This window comes from Sander lucioperca, chromosome 12 (genome assembly GCF_008315115.2).
Source record: "Sander lucioperca isolate FBNREF2018 chromosome 12, SLUC_FBN_1.2, whole genome shotgun sequence".
In the NCBI taxonomy this organism is placed as follows: Eukaryota; Metazoa; Chordata; class Actinopteri; order Perciformes; family Percidae; genus Sander; species Sander lucioperca.
The window spans coordinates 8,547,945-8,575,221 of record NC_050184.1 but is presented as its reverse complement, the minus strand read 5'-3'; the positions used below and the strand labels follow the sequence as shown (position 1 = coordinate 8,575,221).

At 39.2% G+C, this 27,277-nt stretch overlaps 2 protein-coding genes and 1 long non-coding RNA gene across 7 annotated transcripts in view; 1 reads left to right on the top strand and 2 right to left on the bottom strand.

The window, feature by feature from the left end:
• The window catches only part of espn (espin), a 47,025-nt gene extending 35,167 nt beyond the window's left edge, over positions 1–11,858 (bottom strand). For 2 of the 5 annotated variants that reach the window (XM_036008326.1, XM_031286643.2), the window contains exons 1-2: positions 11,029–11,858; positions 7,558–7,751 (exon numbers count right to left, since the gene is read on the bottom strand). In XM_036008326.1, the coding sequence (XP_035864219.1) occupies positions 7,558–7,751; positions 11,029–11,328 (494 nt within the window). In that variant the 5' untranslated portion in view covers positions 11,329–11,858. The remainder of the gene's footprint in view (positions 1–7,557; positions 7,752–11,028) is intronic. The other 3 variants (XM_036008325.1, XM_031286642.2, XM_036008327.1) reach the window with 2 other exon arrangements.
• Positions 11,859–16,195: 4,337 nt separating this feature from the next.
• LOC116040893 lies at positions 16,196–18,071 on the bottom strand. Its single transcript, XR_004102785.2, has 3 exons — positions 17,858–18,071; positions 17,087–17,186; positions 16,196–16,304 (listed from the first exon to the last, which is right to left on the bottom strand). It is a non-coding gene; the product is annotated as an uncharacterized LOC116040893 (long non-coding RNA).
• Positions 18,072–25,612: 7,541 nt separating this feature from the next.
• Positions 25,613–26,749, top strand: LOC116040892 (transcription factor HES-2-like). The gene is made up of 3 exons (XM_031286605.2): positions 25,613–26,014; positions 26,123–26,306; positions 26,415–26,749. Exons 1-3 carry the CDS (start codon positions 25,625–25,627, stop codon positions 26,744–26,746), a joined length of 906 nt encoding a protein of 301 aa, XP_031142465.2. The 5' UTR covers positions 25,613–25,624; the 3' UTR covers positions 26,747–26,749.
• The last annotated feature ends 528 nt before the right edge of the window (positions 26,750–27,277 follow it).

Genomic DNA, 27,277 nt, shown 5'->3' with positions numbered 1-27,277 from the left:
TAATGGAGATTTATGAATGTAAAAATTAATTTCATGGAGCATTCTTGTAGCTTTTACTTTTCGTTTTTCCCCCTAAAGTCTCAGTTTGTTGTTGGAGCAGCTGATGACAGCACAGCCCAGAAAAGACATCTGCAGTCTTTTAAAACTGGACTAAATTTTGTTGAAAAGTTAAAAATATGTACAAAATTTTTTAAAATAACTACATTTTATTTTAATTTGATATCTATATTTTCAACATATAACCGGTTCTACATGATCTGCTGGGAAGATTTTTCAGCAAAACCTCTTGAAAGGGAAAACTTTTACATATATTAGTGCTGTGTGCAGATTTTCTAGTGAGGTGCCACTGCAGTAATGGCAGCTTGTCTACTTCCTCTTTTCAACTCAGATCAATTCATTTAAAATATCCACTAATAATTACCCCATACACAAATGGTGTGCTCTTCAGACACTGCTATCAGATCACTGTTTATACTATTTCAGGTGTCTGATCACAGAAACACATTCATCTGAAAGGTTGGATGTGTCAATGTAGTCTGAAGGACACAGGTAACTGACAGGAAACCATCCCGTTGTCAATGTCAACATATGGCTATTTTTGAGAGCAGACAGCAGTGACGCTGAACCAAATTCCGCTCCCAGATTTCCAAAGGTCCTTAGCTCCGTCTCCAATGCAAAAGCCCATCCAATGCCTGTATCCCTCCACGTCCCAGATCTTTTCAGCCACAGTGAGAGGTCAGGGAGTGAATGCTTTCTCACTAAATCCCATAAGGGTGTGCTTTATTTGGACCCTGACAAATGAGCAATGAGTCTCCTAAGAGGATTAGCACTCCACTGGCTTTGCCCGACTTGCTTTGTGCTTAACGAAGGTTTGCCAGTGGATAAGACAGACTGAGTAGGTAAAGAGGAGTGTAGAAGGTGAGGGAAATGAGAGGCAGGGCTTAAGTGGAGGGGTCGATCTTGTAGACACAAACATGACCCTGCCAAACTTTCGTTGTAAAGGATGTGGCTCAAGGCCAAAACTCTGGTGACAAAAGACCTTGCATTAAAATAACGTGGATGACAACATGTTCTGGTCCAAATCTTAACATGAAAGGTTGTATCTGCTTATGATTATTTAGGTCCTATTCTGAGCAAGAATGTGTCTTGTCTTGCAGGAAAAATGTTAGAATACACAATTGAAGTCTGGGCGATAGAGAGGAAAAGTAAAAACAAGAACACTTTAAATATTTCAAAAATAAGTAAAAGAAGTAAGTAGGGGAAGTAATCAACGGTTCGGTCATCAGGAAGTGGGCAGACCTGTTAATAATTGATAAGTGTAACCAAAGTGGACTGACGTTCACCTGCTCACTTGGGCCTGTATAAGAGAGAAGTATACATTTGTCATTAATCCTAACCACAAACTTTGTGAGAGTGACAACGTTGAGTGTATTCAAGGTAAGACCGATACGATTCTAACAAAAGCACACGCTGCCTTTGTCACTCTCCAAAGTGAAGAGGGTTGAACACTCCATTAAAGAAGTGCTTTTGGAGAACAGGTGTGGATTTCAAAAAGCTCAGAAAGAGGTTAGCCTTGTGTGACGATGGAGCTAGCAAGTGCCACAAGGGGCGCTACCTCGTCAGTCACTTTGTCACTCAAAGGGGGGAAAAAAACACTTAGCAGTAGCAGACATTTGATATATTTCCAGTTCAGCTCCGATAAGTTTTTTTACTCCAGTAATTGTCTGTACACTGCCCCCTCCCTTCCCCCCATGTACACGGTAACAAAGACCAAGGCTTTATTACTAGCAGAGTAATTGATGTCACACTAATGGTCTTCTTGTCTGATGGAGGCTTGTTAGCTTCTCAGTGGTTTTTCCTGTCTAAATAATGAATAATGTTGTGGGAGAATCTATGCTCTTTAACCCAAGTTTATTGTGTATGACATTTTGAAAGATGTGACAAATTTCATCATGGGAATGTAGTGATTAAATAATATGCAGCTCTTACCTATATCTTTTAGAGGTTATAACTGTTAACAGCAGAGCCCAAAAACTACACGAAGACAACAATGTTAAAACACAGACAACAAACATGTAGAGACACACAGGGACATTTAATGTGGTCCTACATGAGTAGAACAGTTCAGGCGATTAGGGTATGATTCCCACTGGTGCTACACATAATCAAAACTAGATGAAATGGCCTTGTGTTCAGCTCAATACCAATGCATATTGCCAGTTTGTCTAATGAGTTCTTAAACCTGTAGAAGAGCATGTAATCCTTAACTTTAAGAATTGCACGTCTGAGGTTTTAACAAGTTTCGCAAGTTTAGTACGTGTTCTGCAATTGTCTGGTGGAGCTACAGGAAAAGTAGTCTGCGCAGACTCACTGTGGCATATAATGATGCGATGAGGCATCCAGATGGCATAGTGCCAGCCAATTGTTTGTAAATGCTGGTGTTTTTACATGTGAGGCACTATTGAGGCAATTAATGTGTACATTTATGTGTTGTTTGGATGAGTCAGGAAATAGGATCATAGAGGCTCTAACAAGTCCTAGGAAGAGCTGTTTTCAATTCTCATCTAAACTCTTGCTATGGACCTACTTGTGAGTCTGATAAATATATATTATTATTATTATAACTTGAAAACAATAGTTTTACAAAGTTAGGGTTAGGGTTAGTTGTAGTTGTAATACTGTGGGCCCTCTGTTCGAAAGCATCTGAAAATGGCACGTTACATTGCATTTTTTTTTTTTTTATCCAACTTGTATCAAGAAGTTAAGAAGATTAGTGCTGAAGAAAATCAATTTGCTGAGTAAAAAAACTCTACTCACCCCTTACCAAATTACCTTCAGAAAAGAAGCTAGAGTGTAGTCGTATCCTTAGAAAATACTGTGTTTAACAGCCATCTTAATCACTTAATTTTGTCATCTTTATTAATCTTCATACTGTCTTTTCTTATCTATGCTAGCATTGAATATGTGCCTTGCTACTATATCAGATACTTGGATACAGGATGAACTGCCTTCTTTTGGAACTTTTCCTTTCTTTGAAGGTTAAGGAAAGGAATGCTACTAAAGTCATTTTATGCTCGACTGTATGAGCCATTTGAGTTATACAGTACTCCTGTTTCAGCAGCTGTTCTGTCAAAAAGAAAAGTGAGAAAAGTATAAGACTAAATAAGTCTATATATGAATTAGAAGAGTATCCCGCCCGTGAATACCCTTTTCAACTGCATGTTGGATTTATGGCTTGGCCAAAGATCTTAATCTACACTAATTGATTACATAACATGTCTGTAGTGTATCTCTCTCTCTCTCTCTCTCTCTCTCTCTCTCTCTCTCTCTCTCTCTCTCTCTCTCTCTCTCTCTCTCATGTTCATTCATTTACTCCTTTGTGTACCGAGGCTATCAGCAGAGGCACAGCAGCAAATACCAATTCAGATGTAGCTTAGAAAATCTAACAAACACTAAAATATCGGTAAACAAAGCTGCATCTGTGCTGTGCCAATTGTAACACAAACAAGATTGTGATTGCTTAATGAGTACAACATTGCAGACAGCTGAATGCTGCAGCCATTTCATGGTAAGACCTCTCCCCTGAGGCTTGTCTATACTTTACGGGGGACTTCTGACCTGGGCACTTGTCATTTAAAAGAAAACGTGTTCGTCGTGTTTCACTTGTAATACTTTTATCCTAAAATAATAACTATACAATAAAAAAAAATAAAAAAAAAACGTGCAATGAACTCAGTGGATCCTACAAGCACTGGCCTTTCATCACATTTTGGACATTTTAGGCTGCCAGTTACTAAAGTGATGATGTAACAGAGAGGGGGTCATGTTGGCCTTGTGGTTTTTCAAGCAGAACAAACCCTGAGCCATCTAATTACCTCTTAAAACTCGCTGATACAAATTAGCAGCTTGTAATAAACCTTGAAACAAGAATGCTATCTCTCTCCTGCAAAGTTCAATTTTGAACAATGCCTGAGGCGAGTTACTAGAAAGCAGCCCATCTATTCAAACCGATTTGTTTTCCTCATTATCTTATCGCTGGTTGGGTGCTACTGTGCGTCGCCGTGGAGATGGTGGTAAACAGCAACAGTGGGAGTGGTGGTGGAGAAGAGTGAATGGGGCACAGCTATCAGGGAGCTACCATGTCCCTGAGGCTCATTAAATTTTCAGCAGCTATGCACCTGTCTGGGGTGCAACCACACAATATTGGAAGTGCAGAGCACAAGGTTAGTGCCTGGAGTCTGGACAAGCTGCTCATCCTGCTCAGGTCATCAAAGTCAAAGCAGTTCAACAGACAATGCCGCTTAGCTTAAAGACCATGTCGTAAATGAATTACATTTGTATTTGTTTATGGCAGCAGTTAGTGATCATTGATGATAGCTGAAGTAGACATCTGCAGAGAGAACATGCATTAGCTCAACAGTTATCGCTATATTTTCCTTTTTTATTCTTTTACAACCAGACAGGTGTTGATATCAATAATGCTAAACTGAAAAACAAACCAAACAAGGTACCAATAGTCTTGCCTACTTAACGTTACCCAGATGGACCTGTTCGCGTAATTCACTTTAATATCACTAACATAAAAATGACTAATTTAAGTTTAAAAAGCATTAATTGTTTACCACTCTGTAGGGAAAAAACAATCTACAGCCACACTACTGAGAAGCCACTGAGCAAGTCACTGGACCCTACTTGTACACTCCCCATATGTGTCAGTTAAATGCATACGTATGTAGTGCTGCAATGCAGCCATATAACAAATATCAATCACAATTGGACATAAACTAGAGTGTCACAACATGGATCTTTTCATGAAATATGAAGAGCTGTTTATTTAGAGGAAAAAAAGCTAACACCTTCTCTCACAGTGTTTACTTTGTTTACTCCAGTGACTGTAAAGGTGCTGACACACCCAGGAGATTGTCGGCCGTTGGTCTGACGGTGAGCGTCCGTCGCCCTAGTTTTTGCGGTGTGTCACACACTGTTGCAACTCGTCGACCCCGGTCAGCCCTCACTGGCTTTTTTCCGGCCGATTCAACATGTTGAAAGATGCTGGTGAGAGGAATCCATCTGATTGGCTATTGAGCTTAATTAATATATAAGGGAACTAGTAACGAGAAGAAAAGCGGTAGTGAGGAAAGCAAGAAAATGACTGAGAGGACGCACAACTTTGTTCGACTCATTTTTTGTAACCAGTGTAGCATGAAGGCATGTTGTGTGAAATTAGCTAGCTAACTAGCCATCCGGCCGCAACAGGCTTCTTGGTCTCCCGCTTCCCCACCGCAGAGAGAAAGGATGACAGTCCAGGAGATGTACAATCTGGTTAGCCAATTCCTGGTGTCAGAAGGGCAAACACTGTTTTGTTGTATGTATCATAGCAACGGTTTATATATCCAGTTTCCCCTTTTTGACTGACGAATAGATCCTGCTGGCATGGAGAGTTATTTCCTCTCACACAGGCGCAGAACGTACGTGCTAATTGGTCGACTGTAGTCTTTGCTGTCTGTTCAAGTGCAACTTTTTGACACAGGCAATGTGAGGAGACGCTCAGTCGGCCTTCATCGCCACTAGTTCTTTGCTGTCTGCTTGGTGTGCCAGCACCTTAAGTGTTGGTCTGGCTCTAATTAACAGATAATTATCCCACTCACCTACTTGGCAATGTCCAACACAAATCCCTGTGAATACTTTTGACAAAAAGGAATTCACAGTGATCTGATGGTAATACACTTTATAACAAAACTGCAGTTCAGAATCCCGATGCTGCATATTTTCCTGTGTATGGTGACATGCCACCTTTTTTTTTTAGTAGATATTACCTGCAAGTGACCTGGTTGCTGCTTAGAAAGTGTCTGTGGTGTTGGTTTGTGCTCATCCTGTCATGTGCTCAGTGCTGCTTCCCAGAAAAGACAGCGCCTCACCCGTGTCCTTCTAGATGTAATGGGCTATATGGGAGGGCGTTATCTCTACAGGGCACTGGTGGGTCTGACACTGAACTGATTAGGGATGATATTCATCAAGGGGGAGTCACACACATCACGTGCACACACAAACACTTCTTACTATAGCAGTCGATAAAACGATGAATCAATTAACAAAATAGTTGCAGATTCCTTTTAAACACTTAATGATGGTTCTGGTTCTCAAATGTGGGAATTTGCTGCTTTTCTTGGTCTTGCATTATAGTATTTATAGTAATTTGAATATGTTTGGGTTTGAACTGTTTGGGTTCATAACAAGACATTTAATGATGTCACTTGTGCTCTAGGGTATTGTGATAGGCATTTTTAATTTTTCTATTAAATAATCGATTAATAGAGAAAATAATTGGCAGCCTTACATTGGACCTAATTTTGCAATTGACGGTGCAGGTTGGTAACAAAAATATAAGATCACAAACACTTATTTGATTGTTGACATGGCTCTGATGCAGACTTGTGTCAACATTATTGAAATTATTATAGATGTGTTACATAATCAGCACATGGGGCTATGGTAGCGTGCAGTATTTTGGGAAAGTAAAACCACTAAGGTTTTCTTTCTAAATGGGATTTGAACACAAAGTATTTTGATTGCTCTACAGGTATAAAAAAAGCAAGGTTTAGATTGATTCTTACCAGTGCCAGTTGGTGCTGTAAATACTACCTACAGTATGAGCCCAAAGCCGATCTACTGACCAAAACTCCAGATGTTTTTTTATCAGTCCTCATTTGTTTGGTAAGCATCTGAAAGGAATTAAGAGTTGACTTGTTGTCCTTTTAAAATCTGGTAGATAAATTATCATTGTCGGACTGCCACAGTGCCAGCAGTCTGAAATATGAACAGTGAATCTACTGTAACCTGTTTCAGTTACAAACAGTTGAAGAAAACTGACTAGAGCCTACAAAAATCCAAAAGTTGCCATAGCCTAAAGGCTCTTTTAAAATCAAATTCGAAGGAGGTGTTGAACGGTATCAGGTCAAAGAAAGAGAGAGTAGTAGATGTGTGGTGGATTAGGTACGGGTGTTTAGCTTTATATCCCATTGTATATGTAATATAAATAATGTACTTTTATATTGATTTGGGATGTTTATCCTAACTTTGTCATATATGTTAAACAGTTAACATGACCGTCCCCAGATTTTAATTGTAATTTTGAAATTTCAGTAACATGCATTAAAATGTCTTTCATAGGCGGAACAATAACTAAACACAGAGGATGGGAATAATAGAAAGGTGATGATTGAAAGTAACTTCTAGAGATCGACACATTTAACACTGATCGGTTATATGGATGCTCACCATCAGAAAGTTAAAATACCGTTCTTGTGTATTACTAAATATCACACAGATAACATCTTGTATAATTTGTGTAAAGTACTGTATGTCAATGACACCCAGCCTGCTTTTAGAGATAGTGTTCTAAACGAAGGCATCTGCTTTCCCTGCACCAAAGATCTTAAATCCTACAAGTTACCAAATAAAATCACTACTAGACAACAGCGAGAAGAAATCAACAACTTATAAATCACACTGACACGCTTACAGACTGCTGCAGGGACAAAACCGTTTCGCTCTTACTTTGGGCTGTGCCCCAGCAACAGTCGGAGAGAGGGCAGGTCTCCCTTGGCAGCAGCATAGTGAACGGGTATGGCGCCGGTATCGGTGGAGGCCCCCGGGTCCACCTCGCCACTCTTCAGCAGCCAGTCAGTGATCTCATGGTGACTGAAGCGGGATGCAAGGTGGAGAACGGTGGCACCAGAACTGTCCCTGTCCTGTCAGTCAAACAAAAGACAAATAGAGCTGAAATATGGGGGTTCTGAAATGATATTTCATTTATTTTTAATATACAGTAGGTTTGAATGATTCTGCTGGTTAATTTTGTTCAATGCCCAAAGCTCTTTATGCTGTGATTTTAGTAGCAGGCATTTTTGAGCAAGGAAATAAAGCCTTGCTTAGCTTGTGTATAACCGCTTACCTAGTTTGTGAAAATATTACAAACACACACATCATTCTTCATGAGAAAACTTGAGTTTCTAATGCTGCATTTCTGTGCAGCATAGACGGACATTTGCACTCAAACCTACAGTATAATCAGCTGAACCAGAAAAAGAAAAGAGAATCTGAAAGGTCCCAGATATTAAAGCCAAATACCTGTCATGACTAAAGTGATTATTTAACAATAAATGGTCTAGAAGACACACAGATCATAGCTTTTGCAACTCTCTTATCCAACCCTGACTCAAACAACACATATGGCTTCCATCTTCCTTCAAACCTTTTTTTCTTTACATAACTCATTCTCTGTTTCAAGAGATGGACCAATAGCTAACAAGGAAAATAGTATTTGCATACTCAGTGGATAGATGTGTATTATTGAAGGCAGCGAGGGCCTCAAATGCACATTATTAACATCAGATAAAATTGGGATCAGAGTGCAGTAACACAATGGTGAAAGCAAAAGCTAGCATTGATAACCCATCAAGTAGATTACATTGCAAGTGGTAATTGATAGGTTTTTACTGAATGTCAGCCAAGAATCTTATCAGTTAGTTGGTGGCGTGGGGCATTCTTTGTCATGGAGACCGTAAAAGGTGATAGAGCTCTTATTAATGTTTCAAATTTAGAATGACAGATTACTAGAAGTTAGATTGACTCAGGGTTGGTACTTCTGTTTGTGTTCTTAGTCTAAATTATTTTCGAGTAAGGGTCAGCTAGGTGGCTTAGTCATTAGCGCTGTCGCCTCAGAACAAGAAGGTCTTAGGGGTGAATCTGTCCTAGCTGGCTGGATCATGTCTGTGTGAAATTCGCATGGTCTCCACATGTCTGAGTTTCCTGCTACATTTAAAAAATACCTGCTGTTTAGGTGAACTGGAAAATCTAAGTGACCAGTGTCAGTGTCATAGACAGGTGACCTTTTCAGAGAGTACAAATTTGAGGTGATATGTTCACTTTTTCATAAAAGCATGAAATGTGGTACACTTGTTCAGGCTGGATCCCTGAATATTTTACAAATGTAGCCATCGCAAAAGCCTCATGGCGGCCATTTTACTAACCTAAATATGAAGGCTATTTGCATCATATCTCCTGAACCAAACATGATAACACATAATAGGGGATGTCTATCCCTACGTCTTGATGGTGAAGGATTATAATAATAATATATTATAATAGAGACAGAGCGCAATCAATTCCCACAGGGTCTATGTAAGTTTTTATAGTTAGTTTTTTCTTTTAAACCAATGAAAGAATAAAAAGAATCATCATGTTTTTTTCAGTTTTAAACCAAAAACGAAAAAAAAGAAAAGATGTTTTTCCATTCAACTGCAGTTTATGATGTTGTATACGGTATAATTGTAATCATTGGTCATCAAGACATAGGGGTAGACATTATGTGTTATCATGTTTGGTTCAGAAGATATGATGCAAAATACATAATTTGGTTTTAGCGGAAAGTAAAATGGCCGCCATAAGACGTTTTTGCAATGGCTCCATTGCTAAGAATATTCCGGGCCCCAATCTGTACAAGTGTACCAATTTTCATGCTTTTATGAAAAAGTGAGCATAACTTTCACATATCACCTGGATGATGATATTGTGTTACTAAAGAGAACCAATGTATAGAAAAATACTAGAATTAGAGGCACACCAGACTATAATGGTTACAAACACTGTCAAATATATGCACATATAGTAGACAGTGGTGCAGGAGGGTTCACTTCACAGAACACCAAAGTTCTACTGTGTTACAGCTTTTATTAAGACTCCTCCAAAGTGCCTGCTGCATTCCTTCCTTGATGTGAATACTTTGCATTTTACTTCCAGCCGAGACATGGAAATGAGGTACTTGAGTCATAAGGGCTCATAAGGTTAAATCATGAAGATTTAACTATACTCCCTACTAGGCATGGGCCGGTATACGATTCTGACGGTATGATAACCTTCAGCAAAAATATCACGGTTTCACGGTATTGCGGTATCGCAATTACAGCTTTAAAATGTATTATTTTTTTAAATGTCTGGGTAAATTTGAACACAATGTATTTCATTTTTAAACATACTACACACTGGCAGGAAGACTAGTTTCTAAAGTGCACTTTTTGTCCTTGAAGACTCATAAAAAACAGCTCATACCTTAGGAACGGTATGACAGAAAGTTTAGTGGTTTTGAAACCGTGACTTTTTCAAACCGCGGTATACCTTGAAACCGGTAACCGGCCCATGCCTACTCCCTACCAAATATCTCCCCCACTATCATATCAAACTACACAGACATTATGTATTTATATACTGTATGTGCTCTTTATGAGTTAATGTATGTACTGTATAAAGGATATTATTTTTACAATCCAGTTTTATACTTCATTACCATGGAAACATGAGGCAGTGCAGCATAGTCAGATTTAAATTGGATCTACAACAAAAGACAAAAAAACAAAATGTTCCAATGCCTACCAGTTGACAGGATTTTACATGTGCTGTGAGTTGAATTTGATTTCTTTATTTTCTATTCCTCAGAGTGTTAGCATATGCTGCCTTTTAATATGTTACCAGAACAGTAAGAAAAAAAACATTCAGTCAGATTTCTGTAAGGTCACCATGTTCTGATGTCCCTTAAAGTCTTGATGCTAAATCTGTTATTGGTGCGTTTTTTGCAGGCAGCTGCCAGCTTGAATAAAGTTATCTGTTGTTATCACCAAACCCATAACTGATCACCACTTAAGATAAAAGGATTGTGGTTTTACAGAACATTGGGGACTATGAGTGAATTAACAGTGTCATGATTAGGTTTAAACCATATGTATTGGCTCAACTGACCACCTGAACAGCAACACAAAAATGCACTGTAAAGCTTTTTCATTTCTAAGTACAAAGTCTGTTAGAACACTTTGTTGTCAGCACCCCACATCAACTGGACCCCAGTTGGTGAGGTGAAAGGGGTTGGCAGGTAGGCTACACAGCTGAGAAATGGCAGCCAGGTCAGAGTAAAGAGAGAATTAGACGACAGGTCTGCTACACTCAACGTGTACAACTAAAGCTCAAGTCACTCACCTCTGACCGACATCCACCCTGTGTCAGCAGCCACTGTAAGCAGGCCAGGTTGCCGGTGGCTGCTGCGTCATGCGCCGGGCTTGCCCCGTTATTAGCCAGGCAGTTACCCGGCAGCCCTGCCTCCTCCACCAGGAAACGCAGGCAGGTTAGTTTCCCGGCACGGGCTGCATGGTGGACCGGTGAAGCCCCCAGCACATCCTTGACGTCGCTGGTGAGCGTTTTTTGCGCTAATTGCACTTTCAGACTCTGCACGTCCCCTTGCCTTGCTGCGAGCAGCGTCCTGTCCCTCTCCACCGCCATCGTTGCTGCAGGTTGGACGACTCCTTCCTCTGGTTGCCTGCGTTGAGCCCGATCGTTTCACCTTGCTAATGGGGTCAGCATTGTATTTTGCAAAGCTTCAGATCATCTCAGTCACCCGGTTAGTTTTGTGGGAAAATTCAGTTATCGCTCCACATCCTCCCAGAGCCAATTGGTCAAAAGAGAGATCCGTTTCCGTTCATACACATTTTAATATGCGATATCTTTTTACATGTTGAAATACAACTCAGTCCATTATTCTTTATCTGAGCGATAAACTAACCTGCTTTCTATGTTTTGCCCGACGATGTGGCTCGCTCAGTTATCCGCTCCTTTCCTCCCTGACGCCCGCAGGATGCTGAACACCTGTTGCACAAGTTTGGTTTATTTTTTCCAGTTATCTATTTTTGTTTAATGTGTTTATTTAGCCTGTTTTGTTAACGTGTATCATGTGCCTCAGAGAATATTCCGCAGTGTTTTTCTTCCTATAGCAGATGGCGACATATGGGACTCAGCGCCTGTTAAATAATCCATCAGGGGGAGGATCGCTGAGCCGGTTACAGGTTGTTGCTTTCTGGAAATCGGCTCAGAAGTTAAAGGGGCAGTACGAAAAGGCTATAAAACTATAGCCTGACAGAGAAACAATTGTTGTGGTGGTTATCAGTCAAATAGGTCCATGGCTAAAAACTATTCAGCAATGGACTTTTTGTACACACGCCCAGTCTTTTTTTTGTGCATGCGGCCTCACTGGCATTAAAGGCATACTAATACTAAAGTAACTTTTCGGTTTCCAATGAGACAACCTGTAGGGGGACCGAAGAGGGAAAATTTACATAGTATGCCTTTAATTTTACATATGGCAGTAAAAACAGCATCACTGGACACAGTTTGTACACAGTAGAGGTCCATCTGGTGGCCTTTTGTAATACTGAGCTTATGAAAATGTGTTGCGCTTGTGTTGAGGAATTTGTCTGTTTACTGAGGGATTGTAGAAGTTCTGTAGGCTATCTAGCTAATATGTTGATGGTTCTTTAGTCATGTGCACAACAATAGGCTAACATAAATTGGCAATTAAAGTCTTAGGGCTAAAATACAAACAAATGAAATATATATGAAGTGATATAGCCTATACAATTAATAAAACTATAGTGTAACTATATTAGGGTACATAGGACACACACACACACACACACACACAGACACAGAGGTGTAAACAGTTCTTACGTAAAAGTATATAAAGGTAAAGTGACGGTTGATGACCTCAGAGCTCAAGAGTTCTAAAGTCTTATGGCCTGTGGGATGAAGCCTTCCCTGAGCCTGGTAGTGTGGCAGCGGATGCTCTTATACCACCTTCTTTTGTAGTTAGAATATAAACCAACATTGTTCTCTTAGCTAATTTACTAAGCCATGGCTATATCACAATAGAATATGTTTATTCTTAACTAGCCTACTAGTCAAAGTTTAGTGTTTGTTTTGCAAAATGGTTGTGGTCACAAAGAACCTCAGGTCTTTATGTAGGCCTAACTGTGCGTGCATAATTGATGCATACAAATCTTAAAGTGTGAAACAAATTACTACTTGTAGAAGAATAGGTGATAATGAAAATATTTTTAATGCACTGATTTGTTGTGATGTGTGTAGTGGTGGAAAGTAACTCAAGTTTACTCAAGTAGCCTGCTGTAATTAAGTATTATTTTGAGGTACAAAGAATCTCCATTTTTTGCAACTTTATACCTCTACTATAGCCTATTCTATAGAGAAAGATTTTTACTCCATTACTTTAAGATGACGTTAGTACTTTCCAGATTTAGGTTTTATAAAACGCATGATCTAAAATATGATTTATTTTAGACTAGCCTACAGTGCCTAACAGTAGTTCAAATGAGCTCCACCAACTGGAAAATGCTGCTTACACGTTAATGGTCCGTAACAATAATCCAATAATGTAGGCTAATGGATAAATACGTAATAACACTGAATGGAACCTTTTTTATAATGATTACTTTTACTTTTGATACTTATAAGTACATTTTACTCATAACACAAATTTTACTCTTTTTAGAATTTTACTTTTTCTTAGGTAAAGGATGGATGACTATAGTCCACCACTGGATGTGTGTATACTGTAAGAGAAATGACTCACTTTCCCAGTCGAATTACTCAACTTACGCCTGTAAGTCCATTGTAGTTCATAAATGCAAGCTGTTAAAATAAACCACACATATTATGATCTAGTTTGGTTTGACCTTGTCTTGAATGATGAAGAAAGTAGGCTTGATGGATACAGTAAATGCCCGTATTTCCATGAATCTTACCTGATGAACTGTAATACTTTTAATCACCAAACGGTGGCAGGAAAGCTTCATATTCACCAAGGTATAGCTGCACCTGCGGAGGTGTCCAGGTGTCAAGTCATCATTTTGTATTGGCTTCTCTAAGTCACTGTAGCTATCTAACACACGTTAGGACATTCACTATATACGAGTGACGACTAATGATAAAAACAACTGAACGTAGGCTACCCTTTAATCCAAATCGACCAATGTTTTACTGCTTTAGAGGCTTGTATTTACGCACTGTGTAAATACGAGGTCTATTTAAACTCAAGCCAGTATATCCTACTCGTGTTCATTCTTGTTCATAGGTTAATATATTTGACGTGTTCTTATATTTTTTATGGAATGATTTGGGAGCTAACCTCATAAGAAAACGTGTACGTCCTCACACCAGGTTCCGCACTTTCTGCCTCATCACTGTCAGATTAGGTTGATTGATTTTCGCGCTTAAGCGGTTTCTGCTGATGTGGTGGGTTTGCTGCGGAGAGGGGGGGTGACGGGGTTAAGGGCGAGACTCGTGCTCGGCGCGTGCCTCTCCGGCCATCTGTTGCACCGGTCCAACTGTCATAGACACCACACGCCAATTTGGGGGAGGAGAGGGGAAATTCCTACGAGCGACTGATAAAGGAAATGGATAATAATAACTCTCGATTCAGGGGGGCACTACATCAATCCCATCATAGCCTACAATACGTAGCCTAGGCCTATATTATGTAACAGGAATTATGCTTACAGATTTTAAAAAAGAAGGAGATACAGGCCTATAAGTGTGAGACTTATTTGTGTGACAGATTTTAAATAACTTTTTATTAATGCGAGAACATCATTTTATTTCAAAAAGGTCTTATATTTAATGTTTTCCTTTCTATTTTGGGTCTTTTATTTCCATTTTAATTTGTGATTATCTGATTTTATGCCATAGCAGTCCTGAAATGTTTTTTTCTTTCATGTTTAACCAAAGCACTTTGTTTTGAAGTGCTGATTATTATTATTATTATTATTATTATTAATAAATGATAACAATAGCATATTAGGCATTCTATATGATGGGGTGTATTAGTTTTCATATAGACATACTATCATTTGGTTGTTGTCCCTGAAAGCAGTGATACAACTGAGTTTATTACCAATATAGTGAATTGATTTGAATTAGTGATTTTTCGATTTGAAAAGCCTATTTTTGAATGAAATGGGGTTTTGATTAACTGCTAGGTGATAGCCTACTGTAAAAGCAGGCTATTTATTATTTATTGTTTGGTATAGGCTAAATGAGGTCCAGACATAAAAGCAGAACACGTCTTTGGTGCAGCTGTAGCTCAGCAGCTCTATAATGAAGGGTGATCTGGAGTCTTTCCCCAGGCTTCGTTAAAGACGCTCCCACAACTTCAAGCAATGAGAGGCTAAATCCCTGTTGAACTGGAAGGGAGGTGCCAACGGTTTTCCTTCAAAGCCTGGGAAAGCTGGGATATTTCTTGCACGCGTCAGACGTGCGACAGTTATTTAAATTGGACTCAATTATTCAGCGCGTGGGCCCCATCTATTGTATGGTCACATCTGCTGCGACGCGGGAACATTCAAATTAGGACATGTTCTGCTTAAGTTCATGCTGCTGATAACGTAACCCACTGCCTGTTTGCAACGGTAAATGGTCACAAAAAACATTAAAGCAGTACAACCCAGAGAAAAACAACGAAGTGGCCGATACAAGTGAACAATTTACTGTTCTTCTAAATTTGAGCATTAAAACTGTTGAAAATAATGAATTAACGCTTTCATGGCTGACCCAGAACCATCTTTATGAGAAGACAAGTCTCGATAAAGACCACTACAACATTTGAGTTCGAGTTTGAAATTACTGATTTGAGTCGATGATATAAAATAGCTCTTGTTTTTTTCTTCATTCTCTATTTGTTAGCCGTCCCCGTTTTAAAACCACCTTCAAAACAAGGTTATGACAAAATTATATATAGGCTATATAGCCTATATATATTTATAACTTATTTAGCCTATGAATAGCTATTTTGTAGGCGCTATACATTTGTTTTTGTATTGTTTATTTCTTAAATATGTTTAATTTGTATGTGTATGTATGTATGCACCATTCACCAAGGAAAATTCCACTTAGGTGAAACTTACGGTGGCAATAAACCCTTATCTGATTCTGATATATTATAAGTATTGTAGTATAGCAGCTCCTCGCGCCCATCTGCAACGGCCCAGCTGGTTGGCGCGTGCCCTACAGTAATTGCTTTCGCTTGAGTAAACCATGGGCGCGTGCAGGGAGGATGCCTTTAGTCTATGTTGAACTACAGAGAAGCGTGTCTTTACCTTAATGTATGATCTAAAAAACTAATAATGCATCAGCTACATATTTACTTAATAATACAAAGAATAAAATCCACATAGGCCTACTGTAAGCCAACTGTTGTTCACCACAACAATAGAAAGCCAGAGGGTAGCCTATATGTTTATAAAAAAGGAGACCAGACAAAATCAACTTTATTAAGCAACTCAAAGAAGATTAAACACACAAAGAGAGGAAATTACTTTATTTATACTTTTCCATCCTCCCATCCACAAACTGCATCTTTCCCTTAACATTTCTTTCTTTATTGTAGTCTTTTGGACTGGACTGAGCTGGAGCTGAAATAAATTGAATGAAATGTAAAACATCAGGAAAACATCTTAAAGCAGTGTCTTGTGAAGTATTAAGAAATTGATATATATACATATGCCAATCTGAATGTAATACGTTTGATATTTAAATTTGTCATAGGCCTACATTTGAGATGTGAGCACATAAAAAAGACAAACGCTTCATGAATGTTGGTAAAAACAGTAATTGAACACTGCAGCTTTATTGTAGTAAGTAGCCTATAAGATGCTTTCTGAAATGCTGACCTACTGTTTATGTACTGTCTAAACTGTGAGTTCACTTTGTACGTTTATGTACAATGATTTGGAGTGATTTGGATTCCTTTTTTCACTCCAAACCCTAAATCTTAACAAACATTAAAATTCTAAAAGCCTCAATTTCTAGCTATATCAGGCCATGAACAAATGAGACCTTTAATAGTATCTGAACCTATCATGTTCCTTACTGAAACATTTAATAAACTCCTTTTAACAATTGCAATTAAGTGTTGACGTTGTGGGAAATAAAAACAGTTTTCAATTTTAAGATTGACATAAATCTTTTTCATAGACCATTCAGACTGATGTAAACAACAACAAAAGATAGACACATTTTCTTATTGTGCGTGGTTATTTTAGTTTTAGTGTATCCAACAGCATTATAACAAACGCAGGAATAAACATGCTAAGTTTATAAAGTAACAAGTGATTATTTGGGCAGTATCTTATCCTAAAGTTCATCTAGTCCCTTCTCAACATAAGTTAGATGTCTTCTGTCCGCTTAAACTCACCAGGCAGGCTTGATGTCCCCCCCCACAGGGACCCAGTCATCCGTGAGTTGCAGTGAGAATCTCTATGGTCAGACTTTCTCACACTCAGGCTCATTAGCAACTGACAGAAACAACACAAGTGATTTGACAAGACAGGCATTTGAACAATGCAGCGTCTATAGACAAAAGTCAAACAAGTTTTGGACCACTCTGCTGTGATGTAATTGACTGGCAATGTGGTGAAGTAAATGGTTTCTCTCTGTCTCAGTTGATTTTATTTGATAAGGTAGTAGGTCCATAGGTAGGCTATTTGACTGTAGCCTACTGTACACCACACAACTAGCCTAACAGCCTACATCATACACTGCAGTCAGAATAGCTGTACCCCATAAAGGAAATGTAAATATAAAAGCAAATTATATTCATGTCTTAATACTATACAATCTAATCCAAACATTCACAGTCACGTGTTACAGTAAAACACGTGTAGACCTAATTTTCAACGTGTTTGACAAATGTCATTATTCAAGCTCAGACAGCGTTACATCAAATATAGACACAAACTATTTCACGTATAAAGGTATAAAGATGTATCCTATAAACATAGGCTACATACAACAGCAAATTGAGACAGGTGAAGATAAGTGGCTGAGATTCAATGTAGCCTAAATCACGGTGTCTTGAGATTAAAGTAAGTCTTATATATACTACACATAGGCCTAAGTGACATATTCATAATGCAAATCGGTATAAATATTAGGTTACGTTTTAAAAAATAAAAATAAAACATACCAGGGTGTGACTGCGTTGCCCCTCTGCTCATCAAGCACACGCAGCGGTGCTTGCAGGTCGTTGCTGGTTGAAGACTGCAGTTGAGACGCGTTTCTATGTGGGTGGACACCTCGTACAGGCCACGCCCTCTCATGGCTTGGCTCAAATGCACTTCTGAAGGATTGTGCAGGACCATGCAACAGCTAGACAATTTTAGAAAAAGCCAATATTTTTAATTCTATATTCATTGTTTTGTTCTTATAAACAAATTTTGGACTATTTGCAAGCTGAGTCTCACTGCAAGAGTAGCTAGGCCAAACGGAAAGCAATTTAATTGCTTATTTGTTGTTGCCAGGTTATTTTTCAAATTTAAAATATAATTAAAAAAAACAACAATTTGTTGTGTAACTGTTCCAAATAAATCCAGGAAGGCTGAGATAAGCATACATCCATCTTATGAATAGGCCTACATGTTTAGCACTTGAGCACCACCTCTTTGTATTTGGCCAAATGTTAACCCTTTGTTCTAATTTCATTCCATTGTTATGAGCAGTTACAGCATTGAAACGAGTAATTAACATTTCATATTTTGTAACATATAATAGCCTAAACCGCTTTGAGAATACTGTTCTTTATATATTGGACATTGCTTCAATGTAGAATATCTTAATGTAAATGTATTTTCGTGATTAACCTCCCATTCTTTAATTTCCCCCCGGACAACTCTTAATGGTCGCTGTGTCTCTGTAACTTCAAAATAATTCATCTGAGCAGGAAAGCCATCTGCTGCCATTGTTCGCCTGGCTCGTGCTGTTCTCGTGCCCCTGATATGGCAACACAATGGATCCCCCTCAATCAGATATCCAATATTCAAAAAACCCGCCAACAAGCTGCCTGTCCTGTCTGTCAATAGCCTACCTGGCCTGTAGCTGGGGCTGCTTAAATCCCTAATATCCTCCTATTATTTACGAAAAGATGAAGAAATAAACAGCTATTTTGTTGTTGTTGTTGAGGTTTTAGCCTACAGCGTCTCTATTTTACCATTCACGTCTGTTCCTTGAACACCAATAGAGTGTCAGACTGCTGGCTGTCTGTGAAGCGCACATTGAGGTGCATGACAAGCAAAGACATGACGGCAAGCCTGTCAGAGCTGGAAACGACTGCTATTGGTGGAGAAGCCTATGCGACGCTATAAGTTTACCTTTGTTAACTTTGAAGAGCAAAACAAATGTGCGCCACCAGATGTGTGCTGTGCCTTACAGCTTGGCTTTCGGCTTTGTTAGGCTTGGTTGGATATTCAAATCCTGTCTGAGCCATCCCTCCGATGTATGCAATGTACAAAAATGCTTTTCTGAAAACGACGCCAGGCTCGATGCTTGCATTGTAATATAGCCTACTTCATTTTCAACGGGGGACAGTGTGGCTGTCATGGACGTAGGCTTCTAAAAGCTTCTGTGAAGATATAAAGCACAGTATTTGCATGTCATCTCCAAAACCTCTGCAGTCTTTATCTTTCATAGTATTTTAGAGAACCATAATCCAACCATACCTGATCTGTCCTTCAAAATTTATATTTCTGTCTACGTCGGTGTTTCACTGCATATTATTTGTGTTTTTTCATGTTTAAACAGGATTTTTACCCAGTTTCTACCCGTGTAACGAAACGCGCAGTTTCACTTCTAGTTCCCTTGTGTTTTGTACCATATATTCAAAATATTATATCCTTAAAAAACGAATATCCCGCAGAGCGCACGTTTGAGGAAATCATGGCATTGTTAAGAAGATATGAGGCAGCTGAAATCATTTGACATCATAATAAGATCTTTTTAGACTCTTGGAATTATATCTAAGATTTTAAATAGGCCTAACTTAAGTCAAAGGCCTAGGCTATAAACCATATTTATAAGGATGTCATCTTTTCTGCATCATTTTGGCAGCTTGGTGTTTTATTCAGAGAACACTAATTTATCACAAATCACAATCTTTTGTTACCGTCTCATTTAGCACACGAGCGCTGGGGATGCTGACGCAGACTTTGGGACAGAATCAGTGACGTCAGATGGACTTGGTGCAGGAGAAAACAAGTTTGGGTTTTCGTCACTGCTGCGGCAGACGCTTTATGAAACTAGCGTTGGTTTAGGCGTGGGAAGCGTCTTGGCATATGTTGATAGGTCTTCCTTTTACAGGGAGAAAGGTGTCTCATCAGTGATTTGACAAACAACAAATGGTACGAAACGGGGCTGTGCAAAACATTTAGTTATTTAATTTACTTACTGAAAAATATACATTTTTATATATTTAGATGTCCCTCTTAACTTCCTTCCCCCCCCCCCCCCCTCTGAAGCCACACAAAGACCATCTCTACTTTCAATATGCCTATATACTTATTTACAGCTGAAGCTAGTGGGATATTGCTATTAAAAATCTTAAATATTGAAACAAATCCGACAGCTACCAAAAAAGCAGTAACATTGGTCTAAGAGCCACTTTGTTAGGTACACCTGTACAATATAATGCAATCCAATACAACAGCCCTGCCATGGACTATATTTTTACAAAGTTTACACATTTCTAGTTTACACATGAGGGGGGCAAAATATTATAAACATCTTTCAATGCAATGCTCAATACTAAACAAAGAAGAATGTTCACCTTTCGTAAAAGTAGAATTCATGGCAGAGCTGTTGCATTAGATTGCATAGGTGTACCTAAAGTGAACACTGAGTGTAAGCTCCATTTACTTTTAATGGTCTTGTGCAAAAACAGTTATTACCACTTTGTTGCACTTGTTGAATGTCACTCAGGATACAATAAAGGTGCATGACCAAAGTAAGACTTTATGAAGATGGATGTTTTTGTTTGTTTCCTATTGCACCCATCTTAACTGATGTCCCTTTCCATAACGTCTAGAGCTGGTGTCTTGGTGTTGGACGGTTCATTCATTCTAGCAGACGTTACTTAGTTCCTCTCTGGATTAAGTACGTACATAGAAATCCCTTCTCTATTTCATTGGCACACATCTTGTGCACATTTTCATGTAAGTAAGATGTCATTTTGGGAATCTAAACACAAAAACAGTATTTGTTATCCTGACCTTTTTTCAGTGGTAGAGAGGAATTACTACATGAGGACCAACATGTAGTGTCGGGCCTGAATGGGTGACTTCCGAGCAAGTATTTAGCACCACAGACAGCTTTCACCTGTCAAACCACCCTCTCTACTCCCCCCTTCCGCACCACGGACAGAGGTCACCTCACAAAGCTCCACCACATGGAGCAAAAGTGTCCACCAGTCACCCACACCTGACTCCTCTTAATCAGAGATGCCACAGATGAGGCCCTTAAAGAAACAGCCAGATAAAGGTGTGTATGCCCTTAAACAGTATCTTGAAGATCCCTTAAATCACACCATGTTTCATGTTGCTTTCTGTTGTGTTAATGAAGGAGAGGCAACTGTTCGTGGCGTTTTCTTTGATTTCATGGTTTTCCCAGGAAGCCTTTTCACTTTTTGGACCTCCTCTTTGGAAAAAAATAAATCATGACTCAAGGTCAACTTGCCAGCTTTTTTTGAAGCTCGCATCTCATGGCGATTATCAAAGCAAACTCAATCTGCTGATAAAGACTGAGATACGATTAACAGCTACGAAAGAAGTTAGTCGGTGCAGCTTTAAGCCTGAAACATTTGCTACAGAAGCGTTTTTAAAAAAAATAAAAAAAGACATATTTAAGGACTGAATCCAAACCCAGTATCTCATGGCTACATGATAAACATCTTATTGCTCAGTGACTCATCAGAAAGTTCACGCCCTTCAATAATTAATAATAAAGGTTTGCTAGAGATTATAAAGGGAAAGGAAGGGAATGGTTGTTTAGTTGAATTCTCCACATGGTCTTTGTCTTGGTACTTGTGTCAAAACCCAACATAACAGCTACACAATCATACTGGGAATGGTCTTAAAGTAGCTTTACACCATGAGCTGGAAGCACATGATGACATGCTATACAAAAGTAGAGAGATGTGCAGAGCCAAGGCAAAACTGGTGGCAGAATCGCACAGGCTAGCTTCATGTTGCTGTAGAGTGGGAGTGGACACTATTGATATTGGAGCTGGAATAGTCAGTTAAGATCACTTTTCTGGTAGAAATACAATCCATCTAATTAGGAATTCCCTGCCCAAGCAGCTTGAATAGCAACACAGCCATTTCTGTTGCTGCCAGTTAAACAAACTAAGTGGAGAGAGATACTGAAAGAAAACTGTAATGTTTTTAAACCATATAGGCTAAAGGATCATTTGTGAGGAAACCATTATGCCAACAGTCTGAATTTGGCTGTTTGATTTTTTTTGGATTGCTGCAGCTAGAAAAAAATAATTACAACCAAATGAGTGAATTAGTGATGAACTCATTGGTGCAACAGCCTTACAGAAAAACCACCAGTCCGGCTAACAGTCCAGGCATTGGCCCAGCATCGCATCAGCAGTGTGTGTTATCAGGTGAAAAGGGGTTCTCGGCGCATCTTCACCAATGTGCAGCTGAATCAGGTGCTTCTCAGAACAAGAACAGCAAACATTACAGGGAAAATATGTTGAAATGTTGGATTGTAGTGTCGACACAGTACTATTGAACCAATATTGAGTCTACAAATCAGTGTGCTCCAGTGTTTTTTCCTTCTGAAATCAGTTACTCTATAGGTCACACTGCACCACACCGGCAGTAATGAGAGAGAATGTGTTGGCTTGAGTGTGTCCCTCTTGTCCAATATCAAAATTCCTAATTGTTTTATCACTTAAAATCTTTATACCTTACTTTTGGTAAAACAAAACGAGGCTAATGACACAACTATTCACTGTGACCTTTCCTCTAACCGCTCGGTCTACCCATCACACTGCTGTATGTCTGTGATGTAAGACTTGCCATAAAACACAGCAGAATGACTAGCCCACTTTAGAGTGTCTGCAGGCTTAAGGAATAATGACAGTTAAAGCCTTCATGCTTCATTCAATAACTGCATTTCTACAAATATTTCATTGTATTACCTTGCTCAACTTAAATGTTTAATAATACGGAGCCAGTTGCTTTTTATATTTTGGTATTATTGTATAAAACTGGCTTTCAAACATCAATCTCAGTATGATTATTTCTGCACCTCAATGTATTTCTGAATCATTCATTAGTACCAATGATTTAGGTTTTGACTGTTAGTTACAATGAAATACTGTACTGTTTTCCCCCCACTATAAAACATGTAAAACTACATTTCTCATTGGTTCCCCTTAGACAATGACAAATGTAAAGGTCTGACATTTTGAGTCACACCATCAAATCAAATGTCTTTCATTAAATAGACACATTTCAAGAAATTGACATAGAAATAAAATAGCTCACATAAAATCTGGTTCAGGGATAACAAGGGAAACAGACTAAAGTAAGTTGTTTATAAATTGTCTTATTCTATCCTCGTTATTTACAAGAAAACAGAAGTGATAATTGGGGAGCTGCAGATAAAACACACTACACCTCACACCATTTTAACATGGAACCAATTTGAAATTATACATGTTCTAACCACTTTTAGTATTTCAATATAACAGTTATAGGCTATCAGTCTTTACGCCTACAAAGTCTACATTTTAGCTAACACGCGATGGTTTTATCTGAATATTTTAGGATACAAACCCTGCTATAGATTAAGTGTTTTATGGTAAAAAAGAACATTTTTAAATCAGATTTATTTGAAATCAAGTGGGGTGTGATCACAAACTGGGAACAACAGGAAGTTCAATCAATTTTGTCATGTGTATCTCAATGCTGTACTCAAAAGATTTTAGATGTTTTCTGGGAATACATATAATACAATTTTACCTTTTGCTCCAGATTATAACGGTTGGTGATGTTGTTATAGGCCTATTTGTAATGTTTTTTTTAATAATCCTTAATATGTCATAAAACGTGTTCCTAGTTTTCCTTTATTTTACTTAAATTTGACAAATAGTCGGGTATTGAATTCAGTAGCCTAGTTTAACGAAAGAAACCAAGAAAACAAAGCAGCTAATCATATCACTTTCCTATACAGCTGCTGGAAAAGTCCTCTATATTCTGTACTTCCTTCAACAGCTTGCACAGATGGATACCCACGCCGAAACAAGGACAAAAAGGGTCCCAACCGAAGCCTCTCATGCACTTTTTTAGTTTTATCTCGAAGTGCCCGTTCCCAGACTGGACTTGATGGCAGTTATTTTGGGCCCCATGGGGCAGGACGCGTGCAAAACTGCGCATCTATGATGCTTTAAAAAAACCACAAAAAAACAGAGGGATAAAAGCCCTCAAGCTACAGCAGGACAGCTTGCACCCGAAGAGCAGCGCTATCTTTACCAAAAGGATATGAGCTTGTTGAACTACATATGTTTCCAGATGTAAATAAATCAACTGAAATTTAATTGATATTTCAGTGTGTTAAGCAAGTTCCCGCTCTTTATTATTGCCTTAAGCCTTGAGGTTGGAAATGCTTCAGTAAACAATTCTGTGCGTAATGGTTGTGCGTAAAGCGTAAATTTGCCATATCAAACATATTTAGTTTTATTTGGTGTCTTTTCTGTGAACTTATCGTTTTAGGACGTCCTTTTAGCATCTTGTTGTGCAGTGTTGTGTTTACTTGGTCTGATTTGTAATAATGTATATAACTCCGCCATTGTGTCTATGTGCTGGGACCCAAACCTCCCCCACTCCAAAAAAAGACAAAAAATCTAGTTGGAGCACATTGATGGTGAGGGGGCACAAGAACAGGAGCAGGGATGCTGCTGGGAGCAGAGTGGTGCAACGGTGTGAAACAGAGGAGGGGGTGGTGTGTAGTCTATAGCCTAGAGATGGAAGATGAAAAGAAGGGGTTCCCATCTGTTGCGCGGTTGTGGCGCGTGCCGAACGCGTGAATCCTACTGGCAGCTCACTGCACTGTGTTTGGTTTGATGGTCAGCAGCAGAGATTGACTGAAAGTCTTCGAAGATGTTGAAATAAAATGAGTTTACTTTCAGTTTAAAATATCTACAATAATATATTTAATATTGTGTCTAATTGTTTGAATGGACTATCACTTCAAAACAGGTCCAGTTGTGTACTGAATAAAATGCCCTTTCCTCACCGTGTTATTCATGCAGTGTTAGAACAGACTTGTGTACTGCATGACTCCTTTGTATATTCATATACTACGTCCCTACTCTGCAGATGCACGCACTCCGCTCTCCGCTTGTGTTGCAGGTTGTCACGTCACTCAGTCCCCTCCCCCAATCCTCCAGGTAAACACCGTGTTGTTGATATTGGAAACAAGCTGCTGAGGGTCCACAAGCAGATGTTAATCCATACATAGCGTGGCTTGGGTATCTGGTTTATTAATTGTAGATTGTAGAATAGATTACTCCTGTCACTTCAAAATCACTCATTTGGTTCTGTGTTTCGTTTATTGTGGCGGGTTAGCAAATCGAGTACATAAGCATAAATAAACTGACTGAATGTATGTGTTTTTATTATTATTTTGATCTAACTGTTAATTGTTCGTTTATAACAATGCAACTTTGAGGTATGTCATTAAACTAAAATGATCTTATTTGGCCTCTCATTTGTGGGGACGTTTCTATACAAAAATAAACAGGATAATAAAGATTGTCAATTTAATAACACAGCCAGGCGAATAAAGATGCAACTCCTGTAGAAAATTTCCAAAAAGCAGCCATGTGGTATAACCTTTACGTTCAAAAAACATCATCGTTATATGGCTTGTCTGCGCAATTGGATCTTGGATGAACGTTAAAGCTTTATATTTTACACGCAATAAAGCGCAACATCATCACGAACCTCCGCATACCAGCGCTAGACGCAGGGTCCCAACGGGACCAGATGGTCCAGACAGTCTCCGCTCATCTCCCAAAGGCATCGCCCCCCTGTGTCAAACCCCCAGCACAATGGCTTGTGTTCCCTCCCCTCTGACGCGCCTGATCCACATAAATAGGAGGCTCTCCAGCTCTGCGGCACACTTCAGCTCAGCCGCTCCAAGCGCAAGTATCTCCCCTCAAAAAACACAGCAACAAGCAGAAAACAAAATGAGTCCCAGCATCACTACTGAGGCCAACCAGCTTCTCCCTGCAAGGTCCACCGTGGCCCAGAGAAAACAAGCCAACGAACTGAGAAAGGTAAGGGAAAGAGAGACACCGTAAATCTCTTTATGTTACTGGAAATGTTTTCTCATTTGATTCTTTTAAAAGTGCAGCTGAATAACCGTTTTTCATGATTTCTTCTAGACTCTTAAACCCTTACTGGAGAAGAAAAGACGTGCTCGTATCAACGACAGTCTCAGTCATTTGAAAAGCCTGATTCTTCCTCTGGTTGGCAAAGACAACGCACGCTACTCCAAGCTGGAGAAAGCTGACATTCTGGAAATGACCGTCCGTTTCCTCAGAGACCTTCCTTCCACTCCAGTCAAAGGTACGCATCATCTCCTGAACTACGATATGCATTGTACAAACTATCTTATCTGAGATTATAGGCTACACGTGAAATTCAAGCCACTGATCAAATCTATTTTCCCTCCAGATTCCGCAGAGAGTTACAGAGAAGGCTACAAAGCCTGCCTCCAGCGCGTCTCCACTCTGCTTCCCAAAACGAGCCTGGACCAAGACGCGTGTCAGCGGGTGAACGAATTCGTCCAGCAGTCCACGTCCGCTACCGTCACCCCAACCTGCCTGAACTGCTGCGCTCAGAGCTCCAGGACTCTCCCTCAGATCCAACAGAGACTCTTGAGCCTCAAATCCAGTTTCAGCTCCAGACTAGAGAGCCAGTCCCGCGGCAGCGGCGGCGCAGTGGCTCCCAGCCGAGCGCAGTCCGTCCCGCAGGCTGTCAGCGCTGCCATGTGGAGACCTTGGTAGATTAGATGGACATTTATCTCATGCGTGTTATTTATTTTATGATGTTATTTATGCTATTTGTATTCCAATGACCGTAATCTTAGCGATTAAGAATTGTTGGAGTTGCTGTACAATAATTTAATTCAGCATTTGGCTCATTTACAGTTTCATGCCAGAGAGCAAACGAGCACAGATCTTAAAGAAACGGAAGTCTATGAGCTTTTTTAAATGCAATCTTCTTTGGGGTTTCAAAGATATGGGTTGTAGACAACACTTTTGTAAAACCCCAAGGGTTATTTTGTTGGAGGTTTGCACGATATGGACTTAAAAGTATTTTGGTCTGTGCAAAAGAATAGTCTGTAAACACTATGTGTTAAATAGGATTATATAGTATTCACTGACGTTATGTAGCCTAAAAAAAAAAAAAAATGTTTTATGACTCTTCAAATGTTTTGTGACACTTGTAATGTTTTGTCATTGACAAACACTTTTCAATAAATGTGCATTTCCCGAATATGCTTGTGTTGTTTGATCTTTGATTTTTGTGGCTTT

Bases quoted from the DNA above. Each gene is read 5' to 3' on its own strand.
- LOC116040892 (XM_031286605.2), top strand. From the start codon at position 25,625: ATGAACGTTAAAGCTTTATATTTTACACGCAATAAAGCGCAACATCAT. The intron at 26,015-26,122 runs GTAAGGGAAAGA...GATTTCTTCTAG, and splicing joins AAGCCAACGAACTGAGAAAG to ACTCTTAAACCCTTACTGGA. The intron at 26,307-26,414 runs GTACGCATCATC...TTTTCCCTCCAG, and splicing joins TCCTTCCACTCCAGTCAAAG to ATTCCGCAGAGAGTTACAGA.